The 22,319-nt window shown below is 52.2% G+C and overlaps 2 protein-coding genes across 10 annotated transcripts; one reads left to right on the top strand and one right to left on the bottom strand.

Moving 5' to 3' along the window:
• Window positions 1-1,013: 1,013 nt before the first annotated feature.
• On the bottom strand, window positions 1,014-22,276 carry RDH16 (retinol dehydrogenase 16). 9 transcript variants are annotated; one of them, XM_027594421.2, is made up of 12 exons: window positions 20,831-22,276; window positions 12,678-12,828; window positions 12,384-12,547; window positions 11,483-11,645; window positions 9,244-9,575; window positions 7,154-7,412; window positions 5,540-5,703; window positions 4,738-4,974; window positions 3,254-4,364; window positions 3,006-3,113; window positions 2,833-2,898; window positions 1,014-1,710 (listed from the first exon to the last, which is right to left on the bottom strand). In XM_027594421.2, the coding sequence occupies exons 3-8, from the start codon at window positions 12,511-12,513 to the stop codon at window positions 4,757-4,759; spliced, it is 1,266 nt and encodes a 421-aa protein (XP_027450222.2). In that variant the 5' UTR covers window positions 12,514-12,547; window positions 12,678-12,828; window positions 20,831-22,276; the 3' UTR covers window positions 1,014-1,710; window positions 2,833-2,898; window positions 3,006-3,113; window positions 3,254-4,364; window positions 4,738-4,756. The 9 variants fall into 9 exon arrangements, with proteins under 9 accessions (XP_027450222.2, XP_027450221.2, XP_027450224.2 ...); XM_027594420.2 differs by lacking the exon at window positions 20,831-22,276 and adding an exon at window positions 14,354-14,704; XM_027594423.2 differs by lacking the exon at window positions 20,831-22,276 and having other exon boundaries at window positions 3,254-4,382; window positions 12,678-14,077.
• On the top strand, window positions 18,084-20,292 carry GPR182 (G protein-coupled receptor 182). Its single transcript, XM_027594429.2, has 2 exons — window positions 18,084-18,294; window positions 18,825-20,292. The coding sequence occupies exon 2, from the start codon at window positions 18,841-18,843 to the stop codon at window positions 19,981-19,983; it is 1,143 nt and encodes a 380-aa protein (XP_027450230.1). The 5' UTR covers window positions 18,084-18,294; window positions 18,825-18,840; the 3' UTR covers window positions 19,984-20,292.
• Window positions 22,277-22,319: the final 43 nt, after the last annotated feature.

Below are 22,319 nucleotides of genomic sequence, written 5' to 3'. Positions count from 1 at the left end.
ATTTGTCATGAGAGCAGACATGTCAATAAACTGAATTTTTATTTTCAAGGGAAAAAATTAAGACACATTCATTAAAGTAAAACAAATAAAATTGGTTTTGTGCCCCCCCAAACCCCAAAAGAAATGTTTCAGGTTACTAGCTCTTTGGAATTCTCTGCCCTTAGGTAAATCTCCATTATGAGAGATGAAGAAAAACAAAGGGTCTCTCCGAGGGTAGATGTGCCTCCAAGGTCCTGAGGCCAGAGGCAGCAGGGCCCTCCTGCAGGGAGGCTGTTTCTGAAAATGGAGAGAGGAGAGGCTCCAGGCCTGGGTTCTTGGGAGGTGATACCAATGAAGAGCCCCACTGCACTCCAGGCAGGCCCAGCTCTCCTCACTCAGTGACCAGGCAAATGCACAAAGTTAAGGACATAAGACATATCAGCTCCCCTGGGGCAGGGCCCCCAGTGGGCATTTCCTTCCACCTCTACGACTAGGCACACACTAGGTAATCCGGTGAGCTGAGAAGCCTGGAGGGGGTATGTAACAGTGGAAGGAAGGGATTATGAAGTCAACTGACACAGTGGCTAATTGGATGTACAGAGGTAGGGGAGACCAGGAGTCAAGGGGATTCTTTTTTTGGGGGGACACTATTTTTTTTTTAAATGCAAACATGGATGTTGGTACATGGTCATGAGGCAGCATTTAACTTGAACAAACAGCATACAAACAAGCAAAAGGCAGTTATTTGTGTACGTCTGAGGTTACACGATTAAATCTTTACTTGCACGATTAAATCTTTACTTGCTTTTAAAACTTCTAAAGGTCTGATTTTGTATTTTGAATATATTAATTAAATCCCCAAGCTGACCCTACTATTTAAAATAACCTGCTTTGGAAGGAGAAATTTTTTTAAGAAAAAGACAGAGTTAACAAACAGGGTTGCTGGAGAGGAGGTGGGTGGGGGGAATGGGGAAATTGGGGGATGGGCATTAAGGAGGCACTTGATGTAATGAGCACTGGGTGTTGTATGCAACTGATGAATCACTAAATTCTACCTCTGAAACTAATGATACAGTATAAGTTAATTAAATTGATTTTAAATAAAACATTAAAAAAAAGGACAGAGTTAAAGAATATCTTTCATTTTCTTTGTCATCTGTTAACTCAAACAACTGCTGAGCACAATCCGTAATTAACTCATCCAAAGCATCTTCCATTGCTGATAAGTCAGAAAGTTCCTCCTGCAGCTTCTTCTGTTGGGGCACAGCTCCAGAATTGCTAAGATCAGATCCTATCCATCGAATATGGTTCTTAGACTTTTTTTCAACCAGATCGATTCCATCTAAGACATTGGTGATGTCATACACTCTTCATTTCCGCACTCCCAGTTTTGTGGCAACCTTAAGTCGAGAATACCCCCAGGAGCAGAGCTGACAAGATCCATAGATTTTCGAGTTAAATAAACCAAAGATACATCAAAACCAGGTCTCTTCACTTTTAGAGCTTTTCTCATGGACACATACACACCGCTGCTGACTCATGCTGCCCAGCCGGCGGTCCCTCGCCTTGCACCCGGCGAGCTCTCCCGGCTTCTCCCGCTCCGGCCGGGTGCTGCCCCCAGTGCGCTGGGACCCGGAGGCTGAGCACGAACTGGGCCCGTGGCCTGCTCGGTGGCGCCGCTGCCTAGGTCAGCCCGTGAACGAACACGCCACTGCCCCATGATCTTGGGAGCTACAACACAGATGGGAAGAGAGCAGGGTGACCCACGGCTCTCAGGACTCCAAGTCCGCCATCTTCCCGCATGCGCCAGTCAAGGGGATTCTAACGTATGGGGCTGATAACTGGTAGCACCACAAGTGGCAAGAGAAGTCAGGGGTGAGGACGCTTTGGGTATAGGGAAAGAAGGCAGGAGATAGAGAGTTATGATATGAACATCACTGAGATGAGGTCCAGCCAGATGATGAGGACAGGCCATGAGTTCCCTGGGCAGCTGCAGGAAGGGCCTGGGGCCAAATCTTGGCTCTGAGAAGGGATGACATATGGGAAAAGCAGAAGACCAGAGTCAGAGACTTGGAAAATTCTCAGAGTCAGGACGTGGAGGGGAGGGAGAGATTCCAGGAAATAGGGCAAAGAACTCAGAAAAGTTAGGAGGGAAGCTGGTAAAGCAAAAGAAATAAGGAGATGAGACAGAGGAGCCACACCTAGGACCCTCAGATGCAGGGACAGAAGGATGTTGGGGTCTATGGCGGCTCTGGGAATAAACCTCTAGAGACACCATTCCCCCAAGATGAGCCTGGTCACCAGCTCATCCTGAGGGACTGGGGGCCAGCCACCCACACCTTCCCTGTCCAAAGGGTCTGATAGAAATGAAGCCACAAATTTCCTAAGGTGAAGAGACAAGGATGCATCTCTATGCTCCACCATCTACCAAGGTTGGTAAGCTTCAGAATCAAAATAACGCAGGTGTTGCCACAGAAAAGACCAGAGAGCTTGGCCATTCTAGAACAAGGGTGGTGGGAGTGAGAGGTCAGATCATGGGCACACCCCTGGGGTGCAGATCCAAACCCTGTGTGAGAGAGAGGTGGGGGAGTGGCGGAGGCAAACCTTACCTACGGCCCACCCAGCCCAAGGCACAACACCTACATTCAGTCTGGGAGGTATGTCCAAACTCTGCCTCCCGTGTAAGTGAACAGGGAAATTTTGTCTAGGGGAAGTCAGACAATGTCACTCAAGGGCTGAGCAGTCCCAGGAGTATCCCAGTCCTTGAGAAGACAGGTGACATCTAGGGGTTGTCTCTGGATTTAGAAAAGGATGATGTGGAACTACCCCAACACAGGACTGGGCCTGACTCACCATTTCATGGGCCTCTCTGCAGACTGATGGTCAAGGCAGTGTTCCCCTGGTTCAAACTCCCAACAGCTACAAAAAGCAGGTTATGCAGTTGGGAATGGGAACCACAGAGAAGGGCTCTTTTCCTAGGGCTAGAAATGCCCCACTCTCAGATGACAAGTCTCCCTGCTGAGTACCTGAGGCTGAAGTGTTGGGCTGGTGGTTGAACACCATTCACACCTCTGTTCATTAATATCTTCAGCAGAGAGGGGCCATCAGCTCCTCCAGGCCATTTCCAGCACCTACTACATGGGTGAGAATGAATGACACAGCAACATCTGACCTCGCTGTTTTCACCAAGAACATTGGTGTCATTCTACAGTATCAGATCCCCCTAAAGGCTCCATAGCCTCGGTTTGAAAGTGAGGGAAGAAAACTAAGATACCTGATGAGGCAGCTCAGTTCTGGTTTGTCCTCAGCCCAGGAATCTGCATCACTCTCTGCAAATGCTTCCTCTGTTCAGTCCATGCTCAGAACATCATCACAATAGTGGAGACAGAGAGAGTCACGGTCTCAGAAAGTGCCGGGTAATTAAGGGAATTCCTGCCTGGCACACAGTAGGTGCTCAACAAAGGTTAGCAGAGAACAAAAGACTGAGGTCCAGAAGTGACTCTTACTCTCCTCCACTGGAGGATGTGGGAAGGGGGATCTGGGCTGGGGAAGTTGGCGATGGCCACAGTTGGGGACATAAATCTAGAGGAGGGGAGAACAGAGGGCTGCAGAGAGGATGCTGCTGAGGGGGCAGGCCTGATGTCCCTGGGAAAGGACTAGGGTCTGCCAGTGCTTCAGCAACTTCTCCTTGTCTGTCCATCCTTGGGTTTCCTGTGACCCCACATTACTTGATAAATCCTGGAAAGGAAACATTAGCCCCCACTTCTGTGGAAGGAAGGGGGTGACCTTGAAATCCCGCCCAGGTTACCCCATTGCTCCCTTGATCTCTGTGAAGGCACCTGACTCCTCCTCTCATGGACTCACACCCCACTGCTCCCCAAGGCCACGGTTCCAATCACCAGGCCTAAGTAAACTTTTCAACTTTTATTTTGAGGCAGAAATAATCAATGGACTTCAAGGTTTCAAGACAACTCAACAACTGGTTTCTCTTTCTTTTTCTTCTTTCTTTTTTTCTTTCTTCCTTTTTTTAGGTTTTATTTATTTGACAGAGAGAGAGAGAGCACACAAGTAGGGGGGAGGCACAGAGGGAGAGGGAGAATCAGACTCCCCGCTAAGCAGGGAGCCCGATGAGGGGCTTGATCCCAGGACCCTGAAATCATGACCTGAGTTGAAGGGAAGATGCTTAACCGTTTTGAGCCACCGAGGCGCCCCAATAGCTGGTTTCTGTGTCCTCTGTGTCCAATTATAAACATGTCCTTTCAGCCAAGGTCTGTGATTTGGCTCCTCAGGCTAATGGGTCGGGCTGGTTGTCCCCATTCACATCTGTTCTGGCATTAGGTATCTTCAGTGGAGAGGGGCATTAACTCCCCCAGGCTATGTCCATCCTGTGGGAGGGGGACACCCTGAGAAGGGGACAGAGGTAGAGCAGGTGGGGGCTGAGACCTCCCTGCTGCTGACACTCTGCCAAGAGTATGGATTCCTCAAGGTGGCAGGAGGGTCAAAAAACTCAGAACCTTGAGAAGCCATTCAGGGAACAGGGCATGTGTGTGTGCTATTGGGTCCCTGTTCCTCAGCCATGAAACTTGGTTCTTTCCTCCTGATATCTCCAGAATCCTGAGTAATATCCCAGGAAAGCCTGAGGAGGAGGTGGGGAGGAAGGTGAGATGAGTGTCCTTGGTGACATGAGATCCCCCTCTCTCCATCTCTCTCCCCTGCCAAGGCTTCCCCACCCTCACATAGGATACAACTCCCTCCTACCTTGCACCCCAGGCTTGGGTTACAGAGCCTTAATGGGCCTCGGAGAACTCCAGTAGATCATGGTGTCCACCAGCAAGGTGGGCATGTAGCTCATGGGGATGTAGAGGAGCTTAGCATCCCAGCCTGGGGAGTATCGGGTGCGGGGGTGGCAGGCTGTCAGGGCATGTTCCATGCAGTTCGTCACCAAATACAGGTTGTTGCAACATGCTGACTTCAGCTTTTCAGATGATTTCTTGACTGTCCAAAAGGAATGACATAGTCTCACACTCCAATCTTCTTGCTTTGGAATCAACTGAAGAGAAGAGTTTCTAAAAGCACCCCACCTCTCCACTGCTCCCAGGTCATCTCCAGGGGGAATCCATGGATTTCACCGGAGTGTGTCCCACCTCTTACCACAGGAAGGCTCTCCACACTAAGCCCCCTCTGGCTCTATTCCTGGGAATATGTGCTCTGCAGAACCGAGGTCTCTACAAACACCAGACTTCTAAGCACCTGACAACCAGCGGTTCTCACACCAGCTTGCCAGGAATCCACACCTGTCTTCTTCCCCCTCTGGCTTCAGGGTCCTCCCCAAACAACGAGGGCATCGAAGGAAACAGCGGTCCCCAGGTCTGACAAGCCTGGATCTTCCCTGAGGTCACCAGGGACCACATGGGACCACGGGGATGGAACAAAATGTCCCCACTGTGTGGGGGACTCTGAGCCTGCAGGAGGGGCCTGGGTCTGTAGGAGGCGCTAGAGGTGGGCCCAGGGCAGCCACACAAAGGTTTGCTTCCTTCTCCCCAGCCCACAGCTCACTCACCAGATGCCAGGAACTTCTCCCCATAGAGCTCCTTCACCTCCGGGCTGAGCCGGTCCCATGCCTCCTGGGTGGCCCTAGAAATCTTCTCAGGGTTGGTGACATCAGTGTTGAAGTAACCAGGCTCGATCATAGCTACCTTCACTCCAAAGTAGGAGAGCTCCCTCCTGCAAGGCAGACAGGCAGAGGGGCAAGGACTTGGGAGGCCTCGGGGACAAACACGACAAACAAACAAACTTGATATAAACCTAACTCGGGATTGGGGTGGGATCAACTCAAAAGCTTGGGAAGTTTCCAAGAGCAGCGGCCAGGGGGAGAAAATAGTGATGCGGCATAGTCTGTGTATAATGTATGTGTGTGTTTCCCAGTATGGTCCGCGCGCTGCTGAGCCCACATCCTGCCTAGCCTGCTGCAGGACACCGCTCACGCGCTGTCTCTTCCTATTTCCCTTCACATCCAATCCATCTCCAGACTTTGCCCATTTTACCTCCTGCCTCATACCCAGAGCCAACTTCTGCCCTGCAGCTGGTGGGCTCCCCAGAGGCTGATTTGACAAAGTTCCCCTGAGTAAACCCCTTCCACGGGGTCCTGTTGCCAATAGCATGAAGGTTTGCAGCCTGTCCGGTCCCCCACCCCCCACCCCCCACCCCATCTCCACAGCTTGCCCATGCCCACCTGCCCAGCATGACCCCTGTCCAGCCGGGCCTTGTCCGGTAGCCTGGAGGACCGTGCAGCATAGGCCATGACTCACCTTGGGCTTGGACTTGGGCTTGGGCTTGGGCTTCAGTGGTTCCCTCACGCAGGAGACCTTCCCACTCAACTTTGCCAGGTTGCCAAGTTCATTTCTTCAATCCTCAGCTCAGGCCCTTCTCCAGGACCCTCCCCTCATTCCGCTGGCCACCCCCACCACCATGGCTAACTGGCTCGGTCACAACCTTCATGAGAGATGGTCACGACATTTGTGTCTCACTTGTCCCTTTCTCAGCTGTCAGACTTTTTTTTTTTAAAGATTTTATTTATTTATTTGAGAGAGAAAGAGAGCATGAGGAGTGGGGAAGGGCAGAAGGAGAGGGAGAAGCAGACTTCTCATTGAGCAGGGAGCCCAACCTGGGACTCAATCCCAGGACCCTGAGATCATGACCTGAGCTGAAGGCAGACACTTAACCTACTGAGCCACCCAGGCACCCCTCAGCTGTCATAATTTTTAGGTCAGACACCTACGTTGTATACTCACAGAAGTGCCGAGAAGTAACTATTGAATGGAGTCAAATGCTGGACCCCCACGTGAAGGGCCCCCTGAAGCTGAATATTATAGGAATTATGGACATGAGCTCTGTAGCCAAATGATCTCAGGTCCAACGCTGCCTCAGACACTTCCCTACTGTGGGCCCTCCCCCAGGGCAGCGATGGGTGAAACCAGTTCTATATGCCTGGGGCCTATTCCAACACCCAGAGCATAGGATGGTGCTTCCCAATGAATGTCTGGCACAAAGCAAGAGAGAAGCATCTGGAAGGAAGAGCCTCTGAGGCTGTGAGGAAATGAACCCCCTAGAAAAATCTCCCCCAGAAGCACAGACGCAGGAGGACTGAGGGAGGGCCTCTGTCCCAGTTCAATACCTGAGGGAGTCCGAGAAGGCCTCGACGCCATACTTGGAGATGCAGTAGCCCCCACCAAAAAGGGACAGCCGGCCCATGACGCTGGAGACATTGACCATGCGGCCCCTCGCCTTCCTCACTAGGGACGGCAGGCTCAGCGTCACCTCCAACAACCCCAAGAGATTCACATCAAGTATCTTCATGAAGTCACGCCTGGTCAGCCACTCATTGGGTGCCGTGGGCATAGAGATGCCAGCATTATTCACCAGGCCCCAGAGTCCTGGGCACAGGGTAAGGAGAGAGCAACATTGTCTGTGTGCCTGTGTGAGACACGGTTGTGGTCCAAGTCACCTTCCAACCCACTTTTTTACAGAACCAACAACAATGCCTACATGGTATAAAGGAAAAGAGCACAGGAAGGAACTAGGGACAAGGCGGCTACAGGGGGCCAGGGTCTGCACGCACACTGAGCTACTGGATGCTCACTGAGCTAGAACGAAACCTCCTTCTCATCTTGCTGCTCCTAGGTGCCTGGCGTGCAGGAGGCAATAAGCCCATTTTTGTGACGAGCGTGCCCAGAGTTCCAGATAAGAGCATAGTGTTCACAACTCTCATAGGAAAGAGACGGCGAGAGGTAGACAGGAATGGTTAAGTGATGAAAATGAAGGGGAAACTGGAGAAGAAAAAAGAAAGAGAAAATTTAAAAATAACTGAAAGGGAGAAAAAACATGAAAACGAACTGCCCACACTCCATTGGGAAAGACAGACATGAAATTCCCACATCAGGGTAATCTAGAGAACAGGCCTGTGCTGGGCACCACAGGGCAGGCTTTGCAACAACCTGTGCCGACTCCCAGGGGGTATCTGCTCGGGAAGCCAAGTCCGGCCTTTGTGCTGGAGGACTCCTCCAAAGCTCACCCTGCAGTGAACGTCCGGGGCAGGCTTTGGGGAGGAGGCGACGAGGCCTCATGCCACACACTAGTGCAGACTGCCTCCTTAGCCCCAAGAAGTGTCACCCTCTCCTTCACCCTCCCAAAAGTTCACTCCCCCCCTCCTAGGTCCCCAGCCCACTCAGCCTTCAGGAAAGCTCCCCCCAAGAGATGGGGAGAAAAGACACAACAAAGGATTTGAAATAGTCTTCAAGTCAGCAGGTTCTTGTCCTCAGTGACAAGGGGCTGGTGGGGGGGGGGAAGGGGGAGGGACAGGGTTTGACCCTGGGAATACTGGAAAGGGAAGAAGGCCCCCTGTGATACTCATCCCTCCCCTGCTCAGAAACCTTCCTTGGCCTTAAAGAAATGCATGCTCTCTGATCCAATTATTGTATTTTACTTAACATTCCCGAGAACGGAAACAAAGCTTTATTACAGAAATCTTCACTGAGATGTTGTTTATGCCAGCAAAAGTGGAAAACAAACGTCAGGAGACAACGATATAGGATGGCTTCAGTGAATGGTGGTCTCTCAGCATACTTGGACATACAGACATTGAATATTATGTTTGGAAAAGATTTGATGATGAAAATGTTGATCAGAGGATACGTAATAATGTAGAGAGTGACTGACTCTGGAAACTGGGCTTTGGGAAATGTCCTTTTATCTTTATCCTCTCCTACGTTTTCTACGAGTGTGTTTTATACTTTTAATCACAAAAAAAGACATCAGTGATGTCCTCTTTCCCAAAAAGGGCAGGCAGCATAATGGAGGAGAAAGAACAGGACCCCCTCACCCGTATTTGACTAAAAGTCCCTCCAGCTCCTTGAGCCTCAGCGTCCTCGTGAGTCAAGTGGGGCTGATCTTAAAGCCCTACAGAGGGCTGGATGTGAAGGCCCCATCAAGAAACTGTGCACCTGCTGAGATCAGGAGCCTGGGTCGAATGCTGCCCCATCACAAGCCGCGAGGGCCCAACACCTCCTCCAGACTATTGGCCCTAAACTTGGGCTAGGCTCGTCTAACCCTGGGCTCAGACCCTGGCACTCCAGGCCTTCTGCTCAGGAAACAACAGAGCTTGAGGCTTTGAAAATCAAAACATCTCGGGTATCTTTCCCTTGCACAGAGAGGTCTCCCTTGCACAGAGAGAAGAAACAGAGACACAAACAGGAATCTGGGCCGTACCTCTGTCCCCCACACGCTCCTTCACCCACTGAGTGGCCGCAGAGATGCTGTCTGTCTTGGTGACGTCCAGGATCACCGTCTCCAGCCTGTCTGACGTCTGGCCTCTCAGCTGCTGGGCCCCCTCCTCCGTCAGACACGCGGCCAGCACCCTCAAGCCTCGCAGGTCCAGCTGCCTGGCCAGTAGGTTCCCGAAGCCCGAGTCACAGCCCGTGATGAAGACGTACTTGTCCTGGAGGTGGCTCACCACCTGCCTCTCCCAGTACCAGCGCAGGAGGTAGTACAGGCCCACGAGGGCCACCACGGACAGCCACATGGTGAGGGGATCACACAAGCTGAAATGAAATGAGTGTGGCCAGTGTTTGGGCAGGACGACTTAAGAACACACAGGGTGTGAGCAGTTGGCCAGCCTCCAGGCTGTCTGACGTAGGGTCCTCAAGTTGTTCCTGGTTGCCATCTTTAGTGAGTCTTATTGATTCGGGGGCCAACTTGCAGGCTCTTTGGTACACTTATACCCTTTCTACTAGATGCCATTGGATTTCACAAAGAATCCTTTGACATGGAGACACTTTTCCCAGTCACCTCTCCTTCCACTCCTCCATTTCCCTCTGCCCACCTACTCCCTCTCTCTCTCTCTCTCACACACACACGCAGGCACACACACTGGAGTCCCCTATGTCCTAGATCTCATGGTTCAGAACTGTCTACTTCGTTCTTGGTCAAGTCTGGAACCCTGGTCTCCCTGACTTACTGGAGATTCTTACAAAGTTGATAGATATGCTGTGAATCAAGATGCACGTGGTTTCAAAACCCAACTCTGCTACCAACCAACTAGCCATGTGACCTGGGGCTGCCAGCTTACACTCTGGGCCGGGGTCTCCTCCTCGGGCTCAGGGTACACATCACTCCTCAGAAATCTAAGTCACTGTTGGCCTCTCTAGGGGTTAGAAGAAGGCACAGATTCAAAGGTCCCCTCCCGCTGTAGTAGTTCTCTGAGGCAGACAGATGTTCAGGAGCCTGAAGGGGAATCTGACCTCGAAGAGGTGGGGACAAGGGAATGGGGGTAGGCACACGCAGGAGAGAGACCGCCCACTCCCAGTCGCTCCCAGTCACTAGGAGGGTTGGAAGCAAGCACTTTGGCAAAGCGGGTCTCGCTCCGTGGAGATACGCCGTCCCCAGCCTGGGGGGCCTGCTTGCACTGCCCTCTGCCCTCCCACAGCCAGAATCCAGACCAGACACAGAGTCCAAAGGCAGAAAAGACCGGTTTGCACGGGGGCCAAGGGACGGGGCGTCCTAAACCCCACCGAAGCAGGCAGGGCTGTAAGTCCCCGCACCTGCAAAGGTGTTCGTTCGGTATGTGTCTGGGTGATGGTGGGGAGGAGGCAGGAGCTGCCCCCTCAGCACACAAAAGAAAGGGCTGGGGACCGGACAGAAGAGCTGTGCACAGAGGGGCTTCAGGGTGAGGCAGAGGACACCACTTCGGCAAAAGGAGAGTGGACAGAGCTGGGGCCGGGACAAGACCAGAAGCCAGTTGGACTGCTCTGGGCTTCTCCCTCCCTGTCCACATTTATACAGCTCTGGAAGGTAAGTTAGAATTAGGAGAGGCACTGAGAGGGGCAGAGAGGCTTCCCCGCAGGAACCAGAGGCTCACTTGCCCCCGGCTCTCCCCCAGCAGGTGAAAAAGATAGAAAGGGGCACCGATTAAGGCTTTAGTTGAAACTGTTCTGTGCAAGGAGCCGACGGTAGTCCTGAAAGTGTTTGTCTCTTAAGGTGGGAGGTGGTAGCAGCATGAGCAGGCCTGGTCCTGCTGAAATGAGCCTGTCCCTGCTTCCTGGGGTCACTGTAGGGACCCTCCTACACGGGCTTCCCAAAGGGTTGGGGAGGAAGAAAGCAAGGAGGAAGGAAGGAGCCCAGGAAACTCTCAGGGGTGCAAGGCAACGCACATCCTAACTGGACACCAAACCCCACTAAGGGATCAGACCGTGTTTCTTTACTTGCAAGGAACTGGAGGGTTTCTTCCTCAGTGACTACAAATTCCTTCACCATTAATTTTCAAGGGGCCACGTAGCAGACACATCTCCCAGCCCTCAATGCCTGCTGCTGCACTCTTGCAAATCCTCAAAGCAATGTGACCACTTGCCGGGGGTGCCAGGAGCTTCAGAGTCCGTTTCAGGTGGGAACAATCACAAGAAGTTCAGAGAGGGAGGTAAGAGAAAAGGAGGCTGAGGTGCCCCTCACTTACCTGGGAGCTGTGGGGGCCAGAATGAGAAACCCTGCAGCGGCCCCAGGGGGATGGAGACTCGCTACCGCGAATCTCTGCACTGAGATCCTGCACAGGACGTCTGGACAGTGAGACAGGCGACCTGCGGAGGGCGAGGCAGCTCTGCCAGGCTCCGGGACTGCACCTGTAAGCCAAGTGCGCGGCGGGGCGGAGGCGCGCGCCCCCTCGTGGTGCCCTCTTGGAGGCTCAGCGGGACTACCTCCCAGGAGGCCCCACCCCCACCCACTGCCTCTTCACCCACCATGGCTGTTCTGAAGAGGGGAGCCATAGGCGATGGGAAAGGGAGCTGGAGAGGGCAGGGAGTGAGTACTGATTGTGCAAGCTTGTTTCCAACCCTATAGGTATGCAGCCTCCACCACCCGGAGTAGGAGCCCAAAACTGTGGAGACACAACCCTGCCTTCAGTGTGAGGATCTGGCACATGGATTTCTGCTGAGTGTGTTGCACCTCCTACCACAGGAAGGCTCTCCACACTAAGCCCCCTCTGGCTCTATTCCTGGGAATATGTGCTCTGCAGAACCGAGGTCTCTACAAACACCAGACTTCTAAGCACCTGACAACCAGCGGTTCTCATGCCAGTTTGCCAGGAATCCACGCCTCTCTTCTTCCCCCTCTGGCTTCAGGGTCCTCCCCAAACAACGAGGGCATCGGAGGAAACAGCAGTCCCCAGGTCTGACAAGCCTGGATCTTCCCTGAGGTCACCAGGGACCACATGGGACCACGGGGATGGAACAAAATGTCCCCACTGTGTGGGGGACTCCAAGCCTGCAGGAGGGGCCTGGGTCTGTAGGAGGCGCTAGAGGTGGGCCCAGGGCAGCCACACAAAGGTTTGCTTCCTTCTCCCCAGCCCACAGCTCACTCACCAGATGCCAGGAACTTCTCCCCATAGAGCTCCTTCACCTCCGGGCTGAGCCGGTCCCATGCCTCCTGGGTGGCCCTAGAAATCTTCTCAGGGTTGGTGACATCAGTGTTGAAGTAACCAGGCTCGATCATAGCTACCTTCACTCCAAAGTAGGAGAGCTCCCTCCTGCAAGGTAGACAGGCAGAGGGGCAAGGACTTGGGAGGCCTCGGGGACAAACATGACAAAGAAGTTTACTGAGACATTATCTATACTGAATGTGATGAATAAAATGTAGGAAACGATTTCACAGCATACCATGAGGTGTTGCTGAAGTGCTGAGAGCAGGACCCAGCTCCAGCAATGTCCCCAGCCACCGATGCAAGCCTTCAGGCCAGGTCCCCTGTCTCAGCTCCTCCTCCAGAAAGGGAGCCTCCCTAGGCACTCAGCATCAAGAAATCCAGAACTTCTGCTGAGAGAGAGAAGGCACCATAAAGAGGAATTCTGGGAGGGCAAATCCTCATCAGGGCACATTCTCCCCAAAGCTCCAGAGCTCCAAGGTCTCGAGGTGGGGGGGCAGCAGAGAGAGAGAAGAGGCTCTGCTGATAAGCTGGGTGAGGTGAAGAAAGCTAGTATGACTTCAAGTTCAGGAAAACATCCTGGAAATCTTCCCAGCTAGCAGAAGAGAGGTCTCCCTTGCACAGAGAGAAGCAGTGAAGAGACACAAATGAATCTGGGTGGTGCCTCTGTCCCTCACAGGCTCCTTCACCCACTGGGCGGCCGCAGAGATGCTCTGTCTTGGTGACGTCCAGGATCACCGTCTCCAGCCTGGCTGACATCTGGCCTCTCAGCCAGACTGCTGGGTGGTGCCTGTTTCCCTGGGGGCCTTCCAGTCTCCAGTCTTTCCAAGCCTCCTCATCTTTGCACTAAACTTGCACACCTCCACATACACTCTCTTGCAAAATCATAGGGAGGAAACGGTTGTCCTTCGTCTTGTGGAAGCAAAGATCATTCACCTTCCCTTTCTCAACCCCTCCCCAGGTCATCCCATGAACGGGACTTCGCCCTCACTCAAGAAATGTCCCAGAATTCCAAAGGCTGAGTCACCTCCACGGAAGCGTATGCCATACCCCACTTTTTTTTTATCCTAGCTGCATCCATGAGAGGTGCTTCACGGGCAGTCATTTTTCACATTTTGGACATCATGGACCCTTTTGAGAATCTAAGAAGACTCTAAGCCCCATAAAATGACTTAACACAACATACAGGATTTTAAATATACTTTTTAGGGGGTTCACAGACCACCTAAAGCCATTAGGTGCCAGGAATCCAGGTCAAGAATCCCTGTAATAAGGGTTTACTGAAATACTAGCTTTGGGACTCAGGCAAGTTGTTTAAAATCCCTGTGCCTCAGGATATGATAGAAGCCTTGTCCACGGTAGTAGCCACCTCGTTCAGTCATTGTGGGGATTAAATGAGGCACCTGGCGATGTCAAACATCTCACAGTTATGCCTGGTAAATGAGAAGTATTCAATAAATGTTAACTGTTACTCTTACTACTTCTCTTTTGTGGTAGTTCATAGTGGCATTGGGGATGTTCTTGACCTTCTGTGTAAGAAGCACAACACCAGACAACTAAATAAAAGAGGAAGCTGATGTTGATCCAATTCAAAGAAGAATGGCTCATAGTGGTGGGACTAAGGAGAGGTATCTCAAGGTAATTCCACAAGAAGGGATCTCTTCTTCCTCACTCCCAAAAAGTGGGAAAGAGACATGCTTATGCCAAGCACTGTACATATCTCATCTCTTGCATCCCATACAATAACCCTTATCCTCACTTCACATATAAAGAAACTGAGACTCAGAAAGGTAAAGGGGGTGTGCAAAGTCACATGGCTACTAAGTGGGAGAACCAGGTGCAAAGCCAGGTCTGGTCCCCAGACTAGTGTTATTTCCACTGTGTCTCAGTGAAGAGTGAGGAAGCAGGAAAGACCTGAGCAGAATCAAGGACAGGGTCGCTGGACCACCTCCTTCTTTGGGGAGCCTTGGGGAGCTCCTTATCTGGTGCCGTTGGGCAGACGAGTCTGCCTCCCTGGCATGGAGAAGCTGTGGCAGGGCGGCAGAATGACTTCTGTGGCTGGGCTTGGCTTCTGCCCTCAGTGACCTCCTGGAAACTAGGCTGGCGATGGAAATACAATCGTTGTCAAAATCCACAGCCTGGACAGGTCCACAGTCCATCGGCCCTCCACACATGAAGTAGGGTCCTCGGTCACACAGGCCAGGCCAAATGGGGGGATTCCTGGGCCGGCCTGTGCAGCCCCTTCCTCCAGGGTCCAGGCACGAGCCCTTGGCCCCCACCTGACCCTGGGAAGCTGCCTGCTTTTATCTGTGTCTCCAATAACTCCTCCCTGGTACCTTCCTTCCTTTCTGATTGTTGATTACAATGTCTTGTCTACATTTTTTGGAAAAAAAAAGTTGGGGGGGAGTAGGAAGGAGAAAGAGCAAATTTCCAGGAATTGTTTTGCTGCTGCTGGTTTCTGTTACTTGGAGCAAAGCTCTTTGCCCCCCCCCCCAACCCCCGCCCCGCTCAGGCTGGCAAGAAGCCTGGGTCCTGCCCCCTCTGTCTTTCCCTTCCCTCCAATCTCTCTCTTTCCAGCTGCACACCTCCTCCCTCCGAAGAAAAACAGCCACATGAAAACTGCAGAGCTGTCGCTTATTTCTTCCTGAGGGAGCAGCTTTCCCTCTGTGCCTCAGTCAGAAGGCACCACCAGCATTTCCTCCTGCTGCAAATACACATTCAGTGATGTGGGGGCAGGGGACCTGGGGGCAGGTGGAGGTGAGGCTGCAGGGGGTGATGTCTCCACATGAGGGGGAAAAGGTCCGGGGATGAAAGAGTCGGAGACCCAGGAGACGTGAACCACTAAAATGCAGTCTTGAGAGGAATGGAAATGGCAATGAGTCGGAATGTGTAGAGAGAACAGAGACCAGAACTAGGGTCTTCCTGGAGGGTTGGTCTAGTAGAGCCTCCATCTGCATGGGTCAAAGGTACAAGGGAGGAAGTGAGAATTCTCAGAAGGCTCCCTATTGAAAAACGATATCCATAGGATAGAAACTGAGATCCTAAAGAGAGAGAGAGAGTAGAAGAGTCTGGAAAAAAATCGAAGTAAACCACATTTTACATTGTCATAGCTCATCATGACAGATTTCTGATCTAGGGGAGGTCTGATGTGTGAGTAGAAGTGTGACATAATAAGAAAGATATCAGCCCCCAATTCTGAGCTCCTAAATCCCTTAGAAAATTTCCTAGGTAGCTTCAGGATGGGGACTGGTTCCCAGAAAGACCAAGCCTTGATTAGAAGCTTGGAACTTCCAACCTCACCTCCCATCCTCTGGGGATAGGTCAGAGACTAGAGATAAAATTAATAATAGATCATGCCTATGTGTTTCAGCAGCCATAAAAATTCCTAAACTATGAGGATCAGAGAGCTTCTGGGTTGGTGACTATATCTATGTGCCAGGAGGGCACTGTACCCCAACTCTGTGGGTACAAAACTCAGGACCCTTCCCAACCTCACATTATATACCTCTTTATCTGGCTGTTCGTTTGTATCCTTTATAATAAACCAGTAAACAAAGTGACTGTTTTCCTGAGTTTTGTGAACCACTCCAGCAAATTATTGAAACTGAGGTGGTGGGATTGTGGGAACTTTGTAACCATGTTGGACAGAAGTGTGGGTACCTTGGGGACCATTACTTGTGACCAGTATCTAAAGTGAAAACAGTCCTGTGGGACTGAACCCTTAAACCTGGGGAGTCTGACACTAATTTCAGGTTGGTGTCAGAAATGATAGATTTTAGGACACCCACTTGGTGTCCGGGGGGTTGGAAAATTGGTTGGTATGGTGGAAAAACCCCTCATGTTTGGTGTCAGAGGTGTGAGTAGAGAACCAGTTTTTCTATAGGAGGCTTAAGAAAACTGCAAAATTAAAAATATCCCCTCTCATGGAGAAGATTGGTGGTGATGTTTGCACAACAATGTGAACATACTTATTTTACTCTTTATTTACGTAATCTCTATGCCCAGCGTGGGGCTCGAATTCATCACACCCCAAGATCAAAGGTTGCATGTTCTACCGACTGAGCCAGGCAGACACCCCTTACTTAATGTTACTGAACTGTATAATTAAAAGTAGCTAAAATGGGGGGCACCTGGGGGGCTCAATTGGGTAAGCATCTGCCTTCAGCTCAGGTCATGATCCCAGGATCCTGGGATCAAGCCCCACGTCGGGCTCCCTGCTCAGCAGGGAGTCTGCTTCCCACTCGTGTTCTCTCTTTCTTTCAAATAAATAAATAAAATCTTTTTAAAAAATAGCTAAAATGGTAAATTTGATGTTACGTTTATTTCACCACAATAAAAAATCAATTAGCAAACTTAAAAAGAATTCCCCTCCTTGAATGGATAAACAAAATGTGGCATAGCCTGCAGTGGAATATTACTCAGCGATAAAAAGTAATGAAGTACAGATATGTGCTAGAGTGTGGATGACAAAGTGAAAAGGAAAACAGACACAAGGGTCACACGCTTATATTCAATATCCGTAACAGGTAAATCCACAGAGACAGAAAGCAGAATGGTTGTTGCCAGGGGCTGGGGGAAGACGGAAATAGGGAATACTTGATGGACATGGGGTTTTCTTTTGGGGTGATGAAAATGTGAGGATCTGCATCGAGGTGGTGGCTACACAACAACGTGAATGTGCTAAATGTCACTGAACTGGACACTTTAGACTGGTTGATACTGGTATGGGACCTTCACTTTGATTAAATAGGCATTCCTAGTCCCCTCTGGCCAACACACCCTCGGCCCTACAGCCCACAGAACATGGGCCCGGCTCCAGGGGGCTACCATCCGCACTGGGTGGCCTGTGTGAGACAGGTGACCTCTCTGGGCTTAACAGGGGATAAGAAAGCCCATCCTTTTTCCCCACAGGGGAAACCACAGGATATCTCAGGGATCAAATGATTAACTGCGGCGAAAGTGCTCTGAGAAGCCGGAAGCTCTGCTGATACAGGACGACAAAAATCCACGGGCTCTGAGTGTTAGCCTAGGGCTTGAAAGGAGAGAGAAGCTTGGTGTCTGCCTGTCTCTCTCTGGGCCACCCTTGGCCACACTTCATGAGAAGTATGAAGCAGGAGGGGAAGGATGCTGTGTTTCCCCTCCCCATCCAGGAAACTCCCTGAAGCTCAACACAGCCCCCTTTCCAGTCCCCACCCCCACCCCACCGTCTTCCCTCTCTCTCTCCAGATTCTCCCTTCAGAGCCAAAATGCAGGGTGGGTGTGAGCCAGTGGGGAAGGGCAGCATGCCTGAAAGTCTGGCTGATTTTCAGATTGATTTTAGCCTGCCCACCCCCATCCAGTTCTGCTTTAGTAGGAATCAACAGACACGGGAGAGTGGGATTCCAAGCCCACGTAGAGCGGAAAACACATACGTGTGGAAAGCATTTACCACAGGCCTGGCCCTGTGCTAAGCACTTCACCTTGTGGGCTCACTTAATTCTCACAACACCCCTAACAGTAAATAGTATTGTCCCATTTTGCAGAGGAGAGAACTGAGGCGTAAAGAGGTAACTTCACACAGCTAGTGAGTCGAGTCGGGATCTTCACTCTTCCAGCCTGACTCCTCCCTGCCACTGGCACACTGGGTCATCTGCTGTGACTTCCCCTCTATCTGGATTGGGGGAAGGCAGGAAAAACCCTGACCCTCTCCCACAGAGCCTCAGCCAGTGATACTGCTTCCCGGATGAGAAGGACGGCCCTGAAGCCCACAGCAAAGCCAGCCCCACGGCCACCATCCCTCCAGTCTCCTTGCGACTCCGCAACAGCCCAGACCCACCGGTCCTCCAAGGCTAGAAGCGCTCCTGACACAAACGCAGGTGGGTGTCTCCCTTTCAGGAAAGAAAGGAATCAGGGCGAGAAGACAAACTGGCTTTCATGCATGATCCACAGATGTCCCTGGGGATAAATGAGAGAGGGCTGTGTGTGTGTGTGTGTGTGTGTGTGTGTGTGTGTGTGTGTCCCTCATCCATAGCCCAAAGGCGAGACAGAATAAGGCTTCCCATGTGAAAGGGCCAAGGGGTGAAGTGCCAGAAGAGAAATGGAGGTTGGAGGCAGCCTGTGGCCGGAGCTACGGTGGGACCCCCACGGGCTGAGAAAGGGGTCTGGTTGGGCACAGTTTGGTTCTCTCGCGCCACTGAGCCTTAACAAAATGTCTGCTCGCAGGTCAAGGCCGGCAAGTGAGCTGTGTACTTGTTCTCCACAGTTTGAGTGTTTAAACTCTCTCTCTTGCCTCTTCAGACCCAGAATCCTTTCCCAAAGCCTCCTGGTCCCTGGGGCCCACTGACTTGAGACATGAGGCTGCTCTCAAGGTCTCCGTTCTCTTCCAACCCTCTCTTCTCCCCACTAGGCGTTCGCTGGTCCTAATGTCAGTCAAGGACAACATGGGGCCTGCCCCCACACAAGGCTTCACCACGGCACCTGCCAGTGACTTCGGAGAGATCCACAACTGGAACGAACTGCTCTACTTCTTCAACCACACTTTGCCCGAGTGCCACATGGAGCTCAGAGAGGACACCAAGCAGGTGATCCTCTTTGTCCTCTACCTGGCCATCTTTGTGGTGGGGCTGGTGGAGAACGTCCTGGTGATCTGTGTCAACTGGCGCTGCTTGGGCCGTGCAGGGCTGCTAAACCTCTACATCCTCAACATGGCCATAGCAGACCTGGGCATCGTCCTGTCTCTGCCCGTGTGGATGCTGGAGGTCATGCTGGACTACACCTGGCTCTGGGGCAGCTTCTCCTGCCGCTTCACTCACTACTTCTACTTTGCCAACATGTACAGCAGCATCTTCTTCCTGGTGTGCCTCAGCATCGACCGCTACGTCACCCTCACCAACACGTCACCCTCCTGGCAGCGCCACCAGCACCGAATGCGGCGGGCCGTGTGTGCGGGAGTCTGGGTCCTCTCGGCCATCATCCCGCTGCCCGAGGTGGTGCACATCCAGCTGGTGGAGAGCTCCGAGCCCATGTGCCTCTTCATGGCGCCCTTTGAAACCTATAGCACGTGGGCCCTGGCGGTGGCCCTGTCCACCACCGTCCTGGGCTTCCTGCTGCCCTTCCCGCTCATGGTGGTCTTCAACGTGCTGACGGCCTGCCGCCTTCGGCAGGCAGGATGGCCCGAGGGCCGGCGCCACTGCCTTCTGGTGTGTGCCTATGTCATCATCTTCGCCGTCTGCTGGCTGCCCTACCACGTGACCCTGCTCCTGCTCACACTGCACGGGACCCACATCTCCCTTCACTGCTACCTGGTCCATCTGCTGTACTTCTTCTACGACGTCATTGACTGCTTCGCCATGCTCCACTGTGTTGTCAACCCTCTCCTTTACAACTTTCTCAGCCCGAGATTCCGGGACCAGCTGCTGAGTGCTGTGGTCCATTACCTTCCCAAGGCCCGGGCCAGGGCGGACAGACGTGCTTCCTCGTCTTCGTCCTCCACTCAGCATTCCATCGTCATCACCAAGGAGAGCAGCCAGCCTGCTGCAGCAGGCCCCCAGGACCACCAAGCCTGAACTTTCAGGCGCCAACTACCTCACCCATCTCCGCCCCTCAGTGTCTCCTAGGAGGCTGAGGTAGATCCCACTCTCCATCGGTGAAGTAGAAAGCTGCAGGTGTAGGTGAGAGATTTTGGGGGGAGTAGGGGGAAAGGGTTAAAACGCACACGGTCAATTTTGGGTATGTCTTAAAAAATTGAGATGGGGAGGAGGAAAGGGGCAGGGAGGAGCAGAGAACAGGTCTTTGGTGTTGTACTGTTTGTCTCGGTCCTCAGGACTAAAGAAGACACTCAGGAAAAATGGCGAAATAAATAACAGAGACAGCCATGACTCTGGCTCTTTCCAAAATCCGTACTTCCACTGGGATAGGCTAAAGAAATGCTCAGCAGAAACTTGACACACTCCTTTCAACAATCACCCTGGCCGGAAAGAGTGTGCTCCGCAGGGACCTCACACAACTTTCCTTTTGTGCCTGTGTGCTTGCTGACCCCCCCCCCGCCCCCCTGCACGCTGTGCAGGCTCTGAGGACAAGAGGTCAGAGGCCAAGGAACCAGGAGGCCTCAGCAGGACGTTTCCTAGCATCCTCGGTGATATGATAGATGGAGGGGGTGAAGCAGAGGTCTGCTGCCGCCCCCCCCATCCAGGAAGTGGCTCCATTTCCTTGCTGATACGCTCCCCTCATCCATCCCGCTTCCCTCCCCACGAGGCAGAGCAGCCATCCCAGAGTCACCGCTCCTCAGAGCCCACCCGCTCCCGCCTTCAGGTCTAGGACGTTTCCAGACTTCTAGGAAGAGATGCTATCAGACACCCAACCCCATCCCTCCCTTTCTCTCTAGATCATGGGAAAATATCAAGGGACACCCACTCTGAGAGCAGACCTTGGGACAGGCAGCGGCAGACACTGCCAGAGGCCATCCCTCAGCCCTTGTCCCCCAACTTCCGATTCCGTCACAGGGCAGAACTCTGGTGTTCTAAGTCGGTCCTCGCCCTTAAACTTCATTCTCCCCGGCCAGGTCTTTTTCTTCATTTTCCTGTCCAGCAACTTTCTTCTATTCACGCTTGTCCTATAAATAGGAAAAGAAGCCTTCTTGTTAACAAGTAGGTCTTCTGGAAAAGACTCATTTATCAGTTTGGGAATCTAGGACCATGTCCATGAAGAAAAAGCCTAAGAACCGGTCCTGCCTCACTAGTTCCAAGTCCTTGGCATCCTAATCCTGCCTGGGCAGAATGAAGGGCTTGTGAACTCCATCCCTGAGAGCCTCTGTCCTGCTCGAGTGCTCAGTATTTCTGGAATGTTTAACTTGGAATAACCATTTACTGACCTGGAGCGCCATCCCCTCTGTTCTTAGAAATCTGAAACTTTATTCATCAGATGCATTAAACACGTGCTCCAACAGTGTATGTACCCGTTTGTTCGGAGCCCAGAGGGAAATGCCCTGACAATCCTGCTCACCGGACCCAAATCTGAAAGGGTCTGAAGTGACAGACAGCTGCTCCGTGGAACAGAGCTGAAGGCTTTTTCAACCAGGAGAGTCCAGGTTGTGACTTGGCGTTGCAGTAAGGGCTTAACCTAACAATACAGAAAGTGCATTAAAAAGACTTTCCTCCTTTGTGCCCACATAAAAACTAAGCCAAAATCTAATGCCCTTATCACTGCCTCTGCTGACTCAGGCTCCAGAAGTTTCCAAAAGGGAACCCAGTGTCACAGCTGTCACATCGTGGGTTACCTCAGAGACCAGCCCCCCAGGAGCTCACTCTTCTCATGGATTTCTCTGGCAACCAGTTATCACCCTGGGCAGCATGCACACCTCCTTGGGGCCCGGGGAGGACAGAGCCCCGGCTATGCTGACTGCAGCAAGGCTGCTCTGCTCAGCATTCACTGAGCACAATGGGCACCACGCCTGGCCTGTGTGCTGAGACCAGATGGACCACATCGCGCCCCAACCTCTGAGGTCTACCTCCTTCTCTGTGCAGGTACATTGGTTAGCAACCCCATGAGACCGTGCCAAACCTCTACCTCCTCCCTGAACCCGCCTCTCTCCTCTCTGACATACCACATCAGTGAATCAGATGGCGCTGGCAGGACAGATCCCCTCAGGGAGGTTTCCCCTGGAAAGGGTGGGTTATTGATTTAATTTGCCACTAAAAACAGGTCAGCAGGTTAACCCCGGGGAATTCCAACTACTGGAAAGGAAACTATGGGGGCGCCTGGGTGGCTCAGTTGGTTAAGCATCTGCCTTTGGCTCAGGTCATGATCCCAGGGTCCTGGGACAGAGCCCCGGGTCGGGCTTGGAGGGGAGCCTGCTTCTCCCTCTGCCTCTCCCTACCCCCGCTCATGCTTGCTCTCCCGCTCT

This window comes from Zalophus californianus, chromosome 9 (assembly GCF_009762305.2).
Source record: "Zalophus californianus isolate mZalCal1 chromosome 9, mZalCal1.pri.v2, whole genome shotgun sequence".
Classification (NCBI taxonomy): Eukaryota; Metazoa; Chordata; class Mammalia; order Carnivora; family Otariidae; genus Zalophus; species Zalophus californianus.
The sequence above is the reverse complement of the archived record's forward strand: the minus strand, read 5'-3'. Positions and strand labels throughout refer to the sequence as shown.